Here is a 15,291-nt window from a genome sequence, read left to right as displayed (position 1 = left end):
TAGACTGCTGGTATCACTGGCATTGTTGGCTGTTGCTGCAGAGTACAGTTATGTCTAAAACAGGCTTCAGTTCTTTCAATGTCCTGGTCCAGTGCAATGGCAACCTTAATTATCAGCTAGCTACTTGTCTGTGACAATGGATTAAAATTACAAAGACATGAGGATTTAAAACCTGGCTTTTAAGAGAGCTGTGATTTGAGAAATGAGAATGTACATGATTTTTTACAAGTTTGTTTATTTTTAATTTATTTCATGTATATGTTTTTTTTTTTTTTTTTTTTTTTTGCCTGCAGAGGTCAGAAAAGGGTGTCTGAGCCTCTGAAAGCGGCTGTGAACCATCATGTGGAAGCTGAAAACTGTCCCTGGGTCCTCTGGAAGACCAGCCACCCTACTCTTAACTGCTGAGCTACCTCTCCAGCACCAAGAAATGTGAGATTTTTTTTTAATATTTAAGAAAACAGAAAAAGTAAGAAATGTAGTTTTAGTAAGCCAGTCCCTGCTGTGTACACACACTAGCACCCAGGAGATTTGTGAGGGCATTTCATCATTTTGTGAGCATTTCTTAAATTCCCTGTTGCTGTCCTGCAGCGAGACATACATGGTCAGGGGTGGTTTCTGCAGGGCCAGCTCTCACCTGGGTTATGACAATGAACACGGCGATGCCTGTGGACGCAGGGGTAGAGTCCCACTGGAGTGGCCTGCTTTGAGACTTCTTCATCCTGACTATGGTCCACCCCATGCACAGGCTCAGAAGCAGGTAAAGCATCTGGATTTGGGAGGCAATGTCAAAAACTGGAGAAAAATGAAAACCAAAATCAATAAAGTTTCAAATTCACAGAATCTGGTACATTTTATATTGAGATGAGAATTCCCCTTTTCAAACCACAAAAACTAGAAAATTCAGTAAGAGATATTAATATATAATAGTTCTAACACACTCAATATTTGGCATAAAATTTGTAATTAGTTATAAAAGCAGGGAAGTACTACTGTTTTAAAAAAAAGTATATACATGGCTATATTCTGCCTATATTCGTCTAACCTTAAAGCTAGTCTTTTCTTTAAAGCTTTTATTGCTGTGTACAATTCTGACAAGAGACAAAATTTAAATGTAATTTCTACAATGTAGATGATATCAGCATCCTTTCCGAGGTGCTAACGGCGTTTGATGGATAAACTATAAATGGGAGTATTTTGAAAACTGTAAAGAACAGTATAAGATTCCATAGCCACAGCATCCCTCACATCAGTCTCACAGACAGATGCAGAGCTTCACGAACTAGTGCCATGTGCCCCCAGGTGGCCAGCACTTGTACTGCAGAGGAAGCTCCTGCTTTAAAAGGAATTCTACAAATCGCCGGCACATAGATTCAAACCACACAGAAACAAACAAAATCTATAAATGCTTCCGGTTCCACACACACTTATCTTATAAATTAACAGCTGCTTGCTTACAATGAAAGCTATGGCTTTTTATCACCGTGTATCTGAATGGCTTGTGATCACAATGGAGCATACCGCCCACCCCTACACAGCTAACACAACTGTCATGCTCTGGGAAAGAGACTTCCTGTAGAGACACAGAAGCAGGTGGGGCATAATGTTTATGTTTTTGAGCTACACATCAAAAGTTTATCAACAATACACATTCGATGCATCTTGACAGCTTTCCTCCTGCTCTGGCATCCACACTGAAACAACCGTTTTACAGGCACTGCTGTGACACACTGTCTTCTGGACATGGCACAGTCTTCCTTGTCTTCCTGAGTTCCTGGCAGCTCTGGTTACTCACAGGGAGATCTGCACAAGACTGGGCGCACTAACCCGAGAGTGATGAGAGGCCCACAGCGCCCCCAAATTCCTGGTGAAGCACAGTTAACAGCTGGTATGAGTCGGGGGCTTCCTCAGGGTACAGCTGCTTGCAAGCTGTTCATGCTACCACAGCTTACCCGAACCAGTTCACTGGTTTGCCAACCCAGACTTGGGTGTAATTGTTCTTGGTGTGCTCTCTGCAGAGAACAGATGTTTGTCTCCCCAGGAAAGGTTTATGTAAGTATGCGCATATATGTATGGTAGTGAACGCAACTAATGAGTTGTCGCTACACTTGAAGGACACACCCTGGTCAGGTCAATCACATTTGTCTTTCGTCACAAATGTTTAAGTGTGACGTCAGTGGATTTCATTAACCATTTCACAAGCACAGTCAGTTAACCAGACAAAGTTGACTGAAGGAATTCCTATATAAGCTCCAAAACAAAACAAACACCTGGGTAATCCTTTTCATTTTCCAGCTTACGTCATACACCAGGTTACAAAGATCAATCAAATACCATAACTGGATAGAAGAACCTATGCTCATAGTTGTTGAAAATAGCTACCTGTTTTATATACAAATAGATATATTTATAAAGCATTTATAAGTATATATTTGTACAATATAAATGTATACCTATTTATATCTTTATCACATAAGAGCTCTGCTCTCCTGAATTGAACCAGGGAACTAGCCAACTCTTTTGCTGAAAGAATTGCATACACTTAGCCACATCAGTTCACTACTGTTCCGACAAGCACTGCACAGAGCATGCTGGTGCACACTGAGCACTACTGTTCCGACAAGCACTGCACAGAGCATGCTGGTGCACACTGAATCCTAGGACATGGGAGACAGGGCCAGGACTCAGTCTGGGGGCAGCTAGGCTACATTGTAAGCTCAAAGACAGTCACAAAGTGAACCCCACTGTCAAATACCTAGGGACAGAGTTCAGCGATAGAATGTTTGCTTCACAGGCAAAAAGTCTTAGAATTACCAGAACTGAAGGGGAAAGGAAAAGACTTGGACTAACATTCAGTGACCCTCAGTTTCGGAAAGAGGCTCCTGCTAAGGTCTGTGTTGTGAGCTTTGTCTCTTCAGGTGTCAGTTTCCTCAACTGCCTAAGTTTTCTCTACAGTTTCGTCCTGCCATAGGACCATGACTCCATTAAATATCCAAATATGCTCAAAAGAACAGTAAGGGAGAGGCCAAGGTATAAACAGTGTTCAGAAAGGACAACACCTCATATTCCTGTCCAAGGGGAACTGTACCCATGATTTCACAAGGTAGCAAAGCTCCTGAAGTTTCTGAATCAAAATAGGTGATGAGATCAGAAGAAAAGGAAGAGTCAATTCTATGCTTCCATATTCAAAACCTGTTGCTTAGCAGAGCATTAATTTCTTAGTATAAATGACGGTGCATGACTTGATTTCTCTTAGAAGTATTCTTTAAAATGTCATGAATAAAAAACCTTTACAATTTCCTAAAATTACTAAGCTTCTCTTATAAATAAATGGAGAAAGATGTGAAGCCAGCTCAATTATAGGTGTGTACCATGACCTTGCATCAGGAACAGTAAGTTTGTCAAGGAGAAAACAGAATCACCTATGGGATTGGAAACTGGGCTCTTCAGCTCGCCAGTGGAGTGACCTCCACGCGCTCACTGTGCATCTAAGCAATGCGCATCTACTTTTCACTGAGGAAGTACATGTGAATAACAGACGTGAAGAGTTAAGCTAGACACATGACTTACTAGTAAGATCAAAGATCTGAGAGCTAAATCTACAGTCCTGTTCTAGTTCAGCTGAGTTCTGACTAACCGCAAGTAGAAAAAATACATACAGCAAAAATAATTATTTCGCCACCACCACCACCATCATCATCTTACAGTGCTGGAGATCAGACCCAGGGCCTCCTTCAATGCTGGACAAGTACTCTACTACTTAGCTACCCCGCTAGCTGAAGGTAAAGTTTTTTTGTTCTCTCTCTCTCTAGAAGAAAAGAAGATGGCAAGTTTATCTTTGAAAATGTACTCAGAAGGATTCTCACCTTCTGCCAAACTTCCCATTAGAGGCAGCCCGATTCCATCTTTGGAGTACCTGAGGAATTAAAGAAGAGAGTGTTGAGAGCATTAATCTAAATTACAGATGTGAAAAATGTTCATAATCAAAGCAAGCATAATGCCTTGGACTAATTGGGACTGATTAGCTGTAGTGATGAACACAGCGGTTACCTGGAGAAGTGGATGTAATTGGCTAAGGCTGAAGCCGCCTGTAACAGCAGTGCCGTTGTCAGGACCTTGAGGATCACGTGCATGGGCCCTCCTTTCTTAAGAGCCTGCCACAGTGACTGAGCATAAACGCAAGCTGTCACGAAGTACGCTAGGACGAGGAGGAAAAAGAACTCATGCAACCCTGCGAAGAGAAGAGAGGGAGTTTGCTTCAGGAACACAGGGCAGCACTAGACAGCTTTTACATCTTGTCAAGTGACTTCTAGTGCTTGTCCTGAAACCGAAGTCAAAGCATTCACTTCTGTAAGGAAGAAAGACGGAAAGACCAAGCTTTAACTATAAGAAGACAACGTAAAACAAGCTGATTAAAGTCAGTCTGTGGAACAACAGTCGCTCAGGATGGCGACTCACTGAAAACCCGAACTCTGTTTCGTCTGACAATGCCAGTGTTACTTCAGTGCTCACCTAGATACAGTTTATAAGCTCAAAGTGTGCGTCTTTTCTGAGAACTTCAAAACATTTGTTGTCTCCAGTAGCTTAACAGACCTTGACTATGCTTTTCCAAGTGTGGTCCCTGATCCACCAAAATCAACACAGAACTTGTGTCGCAAATTCTTGGGTCCCAATTCTGATCTACCACCCGAAACTGAGGATGAAGCCAGGCAGCCTGGTTTGCAAAACCCTACAGTGACTCTGATAATAACCATGTGAAGCACAGTTTGGGAATGTTCTATTACCGTCAATTTTCACTGGGGCAAAGCTTTAAGACATTTCCGTCCAGAGCCCTCTTCTCTGGCACTTCCGAGGAGGAAGCCCTCTGGCAATCAGATCCTGAAGCAGAGCTACGACAACAAACAAATGGCCACCATTCCTGTGAGACCCTCACCCTTATTCTCAAAGGGACGAGAATTTCCTAGCAAAATATTTTAAAATTTGAAACACAGACTAGCAGCGCTTCCCCCCCCCCCCACACACACACACAAGGTCACTTAGCCCAGCCAGCCAGCCACCTGGTGATAAAGAAAACAAGGAGAAAGCTGACTTAGCAGGATGGGGGGGGGAGCAAAAGTTCTAGCACCCGTGCCAAACAGCTTCAAAAAGCCTCTTTGTAGTTACACCTTTAAAAGCTTACCCCACAGAGGAGATACAACTCCTCTCTCTACCTCACTGCAATGAAGTGTTGGAGACAGGGATTCCGAACTAGTTCATATTATACTAATTAAACCTTGCTTATTACAGTCTGGGCCTCTCTGGTGGTCTCTCTCTGGGGGTCGTAATCTGGGCACAACAATTCCAAGTGGGAAATTAGAAGACTGGGAATTTTGTGGTTTTAAATTTAAGGGATTCATTTACAGTCTTCCTTTTCAATCCAAGGGGGACTGATCCCTAGAATTTCTCAGACATTAAAACCCATGGATCCTCAAGTCCCTTAAATAAAATGCATGGTATTTATGTATAAAAATCAATGCATACCCTGCTATACTTTAAATCACCTCTGGATTATCGTGTGAAGTAAGCACTAGATAAAAAGGCATCATGTCACATTGTTTAGGGGACACTGGAGAGAAGAAAGCTGGCGTGTTTTCAGAATAGACAAATTTTCACATGATACTGCTTATCTGTGGCTGACTGCACACGCAGACGTGGAATCTGCTGACACAGAGTTAAACTACAGTGCTCCCTAAGAGCAGGGCTTTCCCATTCCACCGAATCCGGTGTGCAATACTGGCTGCGCACAGAGGTTGTTCTCTGCTGAGTCTGTGGGCGGACTTGCATTTGTTCCCATTCCAATAAGAAGCCCGAGATTGCGCTAGCTTCCCACTTAGGTTAAACACCAAATAAGGAGGAAAAAAAGAAAGTACTTTTATTATTTTAAAAAAAAATTTAGAAAGCTAACCAGGAGACACATCCCAGTAAAACCAGCAAACAAACTGCTTAAACTCCATCACTGTGGGGCCATCAGCAAGGGAGCCAGAGGAGCAAGAAGATCTTCTACCACTGGGTGTCTCTCCTGCTCTACACAGATGATAGCCACACAGTCAGTGCTGAGAAGACAGCAGAATCATCAACTGCTAGAAGTGGAACAGTTTTAAAAACTATTTGAACGCCCCATTCATAGAAAGAGACTGCACTTTAGAACAATGGCACCGTAATCCTTAGATTACTAGAGCACCGGAAAAAGGCAGAAAATACAGTCGCACCAACACAATAAAAGCTGTGGGCCAATAAAATTCCTTATACTAGCCCAGGTATTGATCTTAGTTTTTAGTTTTCCTTCTTTGCGTTAAAGAATTACACAAAGTGTACAAAGCACCCACTAAGTTTTCTTCAGCTGTAACCCTTTGTGAAGTGCCCATCCCAGGCTCAGGAGCTGCTGCCCTCTGCAGCAGATCCAGCACGACAAGAAAACCAGGACCATTTACTGAGAAATCAAAATAACTTAAGGACAAAAGCACTTTATTCCGTGGTGAATATAGTTCCCAGAAAAGGATAAGCTTACAAAGAACAAAGAAAAGCATCTGGTTGGATGAATATATTAAACTACCTAAACTAAGACTCTGACTCCTGTGAACTAAACCTTCACCGAGTCTCACCTTGTCGCCCACACACCTTTAAGGACTTACTCCAGGCTACAGATCAGCTCTAAGACTGTCTTCTCTGCAGCTACCAATTTACTTCTGTTTTGCCTCTAGCAGTCACAAGAAAGCAATTTGTGTTGTTCACCCTGGAATTAAAATCTAATTTTAAAGCAGGTGGGTAACTAAGTCTTAAAAGTCAGTACACACTAAAGAAAACTCAGACGAGCACACAGCAGATGGTGAACACTTAGAAGGAAACGTGAGATTATAAAGCAAGCCGTAAAGAAGGCTTCAAGAGACTGAGCAGGGAGACCGGATAGACGGCACCCAGCAGCCTTAGCTTCAAGTGAGCAACTGGAAAGCAAGAGGTGAAAGAAGGAGCAGCGGGGGCTCCATCCTGCCCAGCCTGCTTCCTGCCTCCTGCCTCCGAGGCCTCCTGCTTCCTGCCCAGCCTGCTTCCTGCCTCCGAGCCCAGCAATTCCACCACGTCTCAAAACCAACCAAGATTCCAAAACTATCTGACGATTTCCAACATGCAAACTGTTGGTGCCGACACAGGGAAGATGTGTGAACCTGGTCAGACCAAAGACTTACAAAGGCTGGCCCTCTCTCTCTCCTTTCCTTCCCTCCCTCCCTCCATTTTTTTTTTTTTTTTTTTTTAGTTTTTTTTGAGACAGGGTTTCTTCTGTATCCCTGGCTACCCTGGAACTAGCTCGGTAGACCAGGCTGGTCTTAAACTCAGAGATCCGCCTGTCTCTGCCTTCTGAGTCCTGGGATTAAAGGTGTGCACCGCCACCTGACCTTTTTCTTAAAATACCTAGTATCTTTACTAACTACATCACATGCGTTAAGCCCCACAGCTGCAACATTTTACTAGAGTTAAGTGGTGGTCCACATATCTTTAGAACATGTAGGGGAAAAGGGAAAACAGAAAGGCATAAATATATCTGCTGAGATCTAGAAAATATTGCAAATACTATGTTATTTCAATAAAAACTAGCTGTCTGCTTTAGTCAACATGCTCTCAAGAGTCTAGGTACTTCAAAAAAGAGCAGAAAATACAGTTTATTATCTTTTAACTTTTTACATTTGTTTTGAGAATTTCATGAATAATATATGTATATCATTTCCACTCCCGTCCTCCTCTAACTCCTCCCACCTGCCCCTCTCAAATTGATGATTAATCTTTTAAAGGAGTGATTTCAGTATTCCTACCTGAAAGGTCCTATATCCCTACTTACTAGTTTATTAACTGACATCAGATTTGCCTCCGTTGGTTTTGTAAAATTAGATTTACTGCAAATCAGGGATTACTCAAAGTCTAGAATGCATTAGCTGGACTGAAAGAAAAAAAGCAGGCTATAACGTTTAGGGAGAATAGCACGCAGTATTAATTCTGTGTCTTTTATAGCAGGTTACTTACCTTCAACCTTTCAGCTAGGGTCAATTCTCAGGAAAAAACAGAAAATCAAATTTTCTTCCGCAGAGGATATAATTAGACAAATGAACAGGTTTCTCAAAGAACTGGAGACTGTTCCCTGGAAACAAATTCTATCCTGAGTCTACACAAGCGCAAGGACCCCCGGGAGCTCTGCCATGAAGCTGACACACCTTCCACAGGATGTGGGACAGTGGTTCGCACATGAGAAACAACTTCAGAGCTCTGATTCAACGCCTGCCCCACCACCCAAAACAAGTCTGAGTCATGGGAGAAGTGAATTTATTTTTCATTTTGTTTTTTGCTTTGTTAAGAGACTGGGTCTACTACAATAGCTCTGGTTGCCTAGGAACTCACTCTGTAGGCCAGGCGTGCCTTGAACTTAGAGAGATCTGCCTGCCTTTGCCTCTCAATATTTTATTGTTTGAACACATAAACTAACAACAAAAAGGCTTCTCTAGGTGTATACATCTTCTTCAGATGTATAGCGATGGGTTAAGAAGCACCAACTTTAACTTCAATATAGACCTCCTCACAAGAGCTTCTGTGCATTTTAGTCAAGAAAATAATAAACCGTTCAGAAAGTAAGCCAACCACAGACTGGATTTCAATAAATTAAGTTGTCAAAAGAATCCAAGGCACCTCTGGGTTCTTCCGACTATTAAATAAACAGTCTTGCTGGCTGGCTCTGCGCAGAACATAATTGATCACATACTGTTAGGGCATGACCTGGGTAACTTGCCCATTTTAGAATAAGCTTTTGGATACTCAATCAGTCACGAAGACAGGCAAAGGGGGCCAGCAAGCCTAGGACTGGCAAATGGATTAGAGTTATTTGTGTAAATTCTAAAGAAAAGCTAGCAGTAACCCTGGGTGCCAGAAAACTATCAGAGGTGTGGGCAAGTTCAGGGAAAGTCGGGGCAAGAATGACTCACTGGCATTTAGAGGCCCAGCACAGCAAATGGGATTGCTTTATGCTGTGGGGTTGAAGTTCAGACACCAAATTAGGGACAAGAAGCCAGGATGAGGAAAACAAGGTCTATCAGGTTTCAGAGAGCTGCAGGTCTGGTATCTGCAGATAGGCAGCAGGGAGAGGGGCCTGTGGCCTCGCAGGGTGTTACTTCCTCATAAGCCCTGAGCAGTCCTAAAATAACTGTCAGGGAAATAATGGAGGCTGGGTTCCCCAAACCACACGAGGGCCATTAGTCCAGACACCTGCCCAATGCTATCCATGGACTTGGGTTTCACTGATGCCATCTTACAGCACTGAGAACAGCCACTGGCATTGCTGGCAAGGATTAGACATGGCAGTCTGACTACCAGTCACGTCTACATCCTACGGTGTCATCAGCCAAAGGCCTGAGTTAATCTGTCCTCACAAACTTTCTGAATGGCTGTATTTCCTTTACAGAGTGCTGTTTGAAGGCATCAGTCTAAGACAGTTGGCACCCCACTGTCACTCTAACACTTGACTGTTCTTCCTCCCACACTCCATGTGACCCTCTATTACACGCTTGGATTTGTTTTCCTGTTGGCAAAGTTACACAGTGAACTTAATCAATTATGTCTAATGAGGCCTTACTCTTGTTCAACTGCTTTACGGCAAACAAGGTCCAACAGCAGTTTCTTTATTGACTCGTGAAGGAGCGAACCCTAAACCTTTTCCTTCATGGATGGATGACATAGATGCTTACTCCAGCATGTTAGCTGACAAATTGGTCATGTAACAGCACAATTATCATGTTCATGCCAATCATCTCTATGTGGCCAGAATCTCACTTCAGTAGGGTAAGGCACAGTGACCTAAAATCTTAATGAAGACTTGTATTGAATAAATCTGATTCCAGAAAACACCACAGACTTGACATTATAATGTAAGAACCCAGAGAAGCAAGGTCTGAGCCTGTTCAAACCTAATGGAAGGGAGATTTCTACAAAGTAGTTTAGTTTATACCTCCATGTAGATTGTGGAGTTCATTAACATTTCTTATAAAAACAATGCCAAAATGTATAAAGAAAACTAGAAATGATATAATTCTATTATCTGTATATACAGCTACCTGTTAATATTTTATAACTTGTTTTATTTTCTGTCTTTAAAATACTAAAGCCAAGCTACATAAAATTCAGCACTCTGCTTTTTAAACTTCGGCTGCTTTTCGTTTTTAATACTCTACGACAGTAAAATGAAGATACACGTGCACAACCTCTTGTGTATTTAGGGTATATTTGTAAAATGAAGACACATGTGCACAACCTCTCGTGTATTTAGGATGGATTTGTAAAATGAAGACACGCGTGCACAACCTCTCGTGTATTTAGGATATATTCAAACACACATCTTACCAGATTCTCTAGCGCTGAAATGATCGAATGGATTTCCTTCGGCATCCGGGTTTAGTAAAACCATTTCAAACGGGATATCCTCCACCTGGGGACTCTCCACGTCATCTCTGCAGGTATATTTGTCTGCATAAAACACATGCCACGTCTGGGGAGCCGGGAGCTGGGACACTGTCAGGTTATGTTCTGTCTGGTTCATGGTCACTTAGAGAGAAAGAAAACAGTACCTTTCAAAGCAATGCTTTCAATGTTTTATTAATAGAATTAATTTGAGTTTAAAATCTGTTTTTTGGGGGGTTTTTTGCCTCAAAAATTCAAGCCCTGGTGTAATATTAGAATAAAGCATACGAACTATAAAGCATACTAAAATGATCAATTTAAGCAATGAAATCACTATGAAAGTACCAATAACATACCACAAAAGAGAAATAGTTTCACTGAAACTGAATTTTTAATAAATACTTACAAAGTTGTCAGTGGGTTAGTAACATTTAAGAGTTACATTATGTGGTGAAATACAAACTAAACAATCCTTTTAACTACTTTGTCACAGCACGCAGCCGCAGCAGCCACAGCTGTGGAAGTAACTCCCTTAGTTTAAATGTCAAATGGAAGCTTTACCTAGGGAAAAGCCTCATGTCCAAAAACGATCCTGCTAACAAGGTTTCTTCTAGTTGGTCTTTCTCTTCACAAGGTGTTAGTAGTGAAAGAGACACAGCAACACTGGGCCAGAGGTGCGCACCGGAGTCAGACACAGCAGGACAAACCCGCGAACACTGGGCACAGAGGTCTGCACCAGAACCTGGCCTCGGTGTTGAGCAGGACAGTTCTATGCCAACTTCACACAGACTAGTTATCTCAAAGGAGGGAACCTCAGTTGAGAAAATACCTCCATAAGATCTGGCTGTAAGAAGTTTCCTAGTGATTGGTGGGGGAGGGCCCAGCCTCTGGTGTGTGGTACGATCCTTGGGTTGGTGGTCCAGAGTTCCGTAAGAAAGCAGGCTGAGGAAGCCATGAGGAGCAGTCCAGGAAGCTGCACTCCTCCATGGTCTCTGCATCAGCTCCACGCTCCAGGCTCCCGCCCCGTCTGAGCTCCTGACCTGACTTTCCTCAGAGATGAACTGTGATGTGGAAACACCAGCACTAAGACAAACTGAGACAAGTATGCCACCTGAATTCTTGTGTGTACAAAATAAAGGTGAGACCCACAGTAAATAACAGATGCGAAGACCAACTTGTGTGAACCTTCTAGAACGGTATTTGTCACGTATGTAGGACTAACTACATGTCAACCCTGCCAGCCCCGCTCCAGCTTTGGTGAGACCTGTCTCCTCAGCTAGGAGGAAATTGACAGCTGGGAACCTGAATCCTTCTCAGCTACACACACACACACACACACACACACACACACACACTAATTCCAGTGTTTGGGAGGCAGAGATAGGTGGAGCTCTAAGCTCGAGGCCAGCCTAGTCTAGAGTGAGTTGCAGGAAACCCTGTCTTGAGAGAATCTGGAAAAATCGTGGCTAAGAGTTTGGTCTGTGTTAACTACCCAAAGGCGCTTCATAAGACTTTACCATGACATCAACACGTGGCTCAAATGTGGGCGTGTCTTTACATCTTAGCATCTAGACTGTCTCACGATGACACGACACAGAACTGTGACGCTGTAGTCCCACTGTGAGAGGGCTTCCTTTTTAAATTGTACAGACTTACATAAATGGAGACACTGCGCTGCTTCCAAAAGGGACACTGGGTGTGGTTTCTGTCTCACTGTCTTCTGGCAGCAAGTCTCTTGGCAATGCTGTTATTGTGTCTGAGACAAAAGACTACTACATAGCAGGCGTGTTCCATGAGAGTGTAATTAGTATCTCACATATTAACAAATGTGAATCACTGAAGAAGTGTTGAACGGCTGGCTAATTGTCCAATCACTATAAAAAGAAACAAATACCGCTAACCAGAATGCATAGTGAAACACCAATGCCTAAAATGGTTTCTACAGAATACCAAACACACGAAAGGGATCATGTGTGTGAGCTATCTAAGACAGCAAATTATTCTCTATGTAATATTATATTATTCTGACAACAAACTATTTGGCATATGTTAGTTTTTAAGAGAAATTTATACTAATTTTTAGTGTCTTTAAATGTCTTGTGTGCTTGCTTTTAAATAAAGCGGACAGTAGTTTCTAGTATATAAAAATGCCTGGACTGGAGGCATAACTTAGTGGCAGTTCACTTAACTTTGCACCAATACCCAATAGCTCTACAACACACACCACACCACACACACACACACACACACACACACACACACGAGGAAAGTCTTTCCCGCTGGGGATGGAGCCATAGCTCAGTGGTTAAGAACACTGCTGCTCCTGCAGAGGCCCGGGGCTCAGTTCCCAGCATCCACCACACAGCGCTCACAGCCACCCTTAGCTCAGTTCCAGGTGCCTATTAGCAGCACTCAGCACAGAGAATTCAGATGGATCTCATTTTCAGTGTGGACCAGAAGTAAGGCTTTACATAAGGGCAGGGCAAAAATAACAAGCTTATTACGGTTGTTATTCTGTAAAAATCACATTACTGCTCTGCACATGTACTCATTCCATGGATTATTACGTACGTGGCCCTATTACAGTGTCATGAAATAATGAATGTGCTTTTCTCACTAAGGCTCCTCAGAAGCAATACACTGTAAATATGACCATTAGTAATTTAAATAATTAAACAGATTTTAAAGCTAGGATTTTGTTAAAAAGAAAAATGATGAAATTACTAAAACATACACACACACACACACACACACACACACATACACACACACACACCAGCTGGTTTATCGACTCAACACAAGTCAGAATCACCTTGAAAAAGGGAGCGAGCCTAGGTTCAGAAATTACCTCCAACAGATAGGCCCGTGTGCAAGTCTGTGGGCACTTTCTTAAGTGATGGCTGAGCAGAGAGGGCCAGCCCCCGTGGGTGGTACGCTCCATGAGCAGGTGCTGGGTGGCATCACATAAGAAAGCAAACTGACACTGGGGGTGGGGGTGGGGGCGCAGGCCTTTAATCCCAGCACTGGGGAGGCAGAGACAGGAGGACTCTGTGACTTCAAGGCCAGCCTGGTTTACAAGAGCTAGTTCCAGGACAGCTAGGACTGTTACACAGAGAAACCCTGTCCCCGAAAAAAAATAAAGAATAAAAAAAGAAAGAGAGAGAGAGAGAGAGAGAGAGAGAGAGAGAGAGAGAGAGAGAGAGAGAGAAAGCAAACTGAGGAAACCACGGGGAGCCAGCCAGCAAGCAGCACTCCTCCAAGGTCCAGCTTCAGCTCCTGCCCTGCTTCAAGTCTGCCTTGCCTTCTCCTGAAGACTGACTGTTACCTGTAAGCTGAAGTAAACCCTTTCCTCCCCAAGGAACGTCTGGTCACAGAGCTAATTATAACAGAGACGCAAATTAGGACACAACATTTTATACAAAATACATAGGTTAAAAAAATATATAAAACTATGTAATACATATGAGCATATATCCTTTAGTACTTTATTTTAGGCCTCCAAGCTTAACAAAATCATATCCATTTCCTCTAAAACTGCTATTTTCTGTTATCTTTCTTTTGTTTTAACTGGTGTGTGTATGGAATGTGTTTGGTGAACTCACATGCCATAAGATTCCCTGACACGACACTTGCGGGGTGTCATGGGCTGCCAGATGTGGGTGCTGGGACTGAGCTCAGGCCCTCTGCAAAAGCAGCAAGTGCTCTTAACCACTGAGCCATCTCTCCAGCCCCTCCTGCTAGCTTTCATTTCATAATCCCCAAAATATTCCTGTCTTAGAGAACAGGGAAGGAAATTAGATGCATGACTACAACAAAGACAGCAGATTCCATAGGACTCCAGTGCTGTATCTTTCTCCATGCTAAAAGGAGAATTCCAAGCCAGGAGGTGGTGGTGCTTGCCTTTAATCCCAGCAGAAGCAGGTGGATCTCTGAGTTTGAGGCCAGCCTGCTCTACCGAGTGAGTTCAAGGACAGCTAGGGCTATACAGAGAAACCCTGATCGAAAACTCCCCAAAAGGTAGTAATTGCAGTTGTAGCATTTCAGAGTGAGCAGGTGATGTGGGAGGTCCGTCTATACATGTGTTGCTTTTATTGGTGGATGAATAAAGCTATTTCGGCTAATGGGTTAGCAGAGTAAAGCTAGGTGGGAAATCCAAACAGAGATATAGAGAGAGTAGGCAGCTGGAGAGATGCCATGCAGCTGCCCAAGAAGCAAGATGTGAGGTAACAGGCCAAGAGCCTCATGATAAATATAAACTATAAAAAGGGGTTGATTTGTAGTTGGAGCTAGCCAGTAAAAGGTCTAAGACGTTGGCCAAACAATTATAACTGGTACTGAGTGGCTGTGACCCTGTGGGTGGAGAGAAGCCAGTCCAGAGACCAGACAGAGGAAGTCTCCATTTATGGAGGGCCTAAGCACAGTCCACTCTGCTTGCTTTATGCACAGGTTTCCCCAAGTCACTCACAGTGATTTCCAGTTGTAGGTTTGCACTCTGGCGATGGAGGAAATGGTGCTTCCGTAAATGGATGTAAGACATGGTACAGTATGGACCATGTGGTGTAAGAAAACCAAGTGACAATTCTAAAACCCAAGGCTTTAAACAACTGACAAGTTTACAGGGGAACAAGGACAAGTCTCTGTAGCACCAGACCAAACACCAACTGGCAAACTACCCCTCTTGGTAGCCAAGCACGAGGTGCTGGGCCTGCTCCTCTCCCGCTAGCCAAACTCAAGGCTCTGAACCTGCTCCTCTCCCACCAGCCAAACTCAAGGCTCTGAACCTGTTCCTCTCCGCTAGCCAGGCACGAGGCTCTGAACCTGCTCCTC

At 43.2% G+C, this 15,291-nt stretch overlaps 1 protein-coding gene across 2 annotated transcripts in view; it reads right to left on the bottom strand.

Annotated features, from left to right (window-relative positions):
* Gpr180 (G protein-coupled receptor 180) overlaps positions 1-15,291 on the bottom strand; it is a 27,844-nt gene that overhangs the window by 7,911 nt on the left and 4,642 nt on the right. For both annotated transcript variants that reach the window (XM_005355661.3, XM_026783279.1), the window contains exons 3-6: positions 10,408-10,608; positions 4,048-4,228; positions 3,864-3,913; positions 635-792 (exon numbers count right to left, since the gene is read on the bottom strand). In XM_005355661.3, the coding sequence (XP_005355718.1) occupies positions 635-792; positions 3,864-3,913; positions 4,048-4,228; positions 10,408-10,608 (590 nt within the window). The remainder of the gene's footprint in view (positions 1-634; positions 793-3,863; positions 3,914-4,047; positions 4,229-10,407; positions 10,609-15,291) is intronic.

Source organism: Microtus ochrogaster, chromosome 17, assembly GCF_000317375.1.
Source record: "Microtus ochrogaster isolate Prairie Vole_2 chromosome 17, MicOch1.0, whole genome shotgun sequence".
Taxonomy (NCBI): Eukaryota; Metazoa; Chordata; class Mammalia; order Rodentia; family Cricetidae; genus Microtus; species Microtus ochrogaster.
Note: the sequence above shows the minus strand (reverse complement) of the source record. Positions and strands in the feature narration are given on the sequence as shown.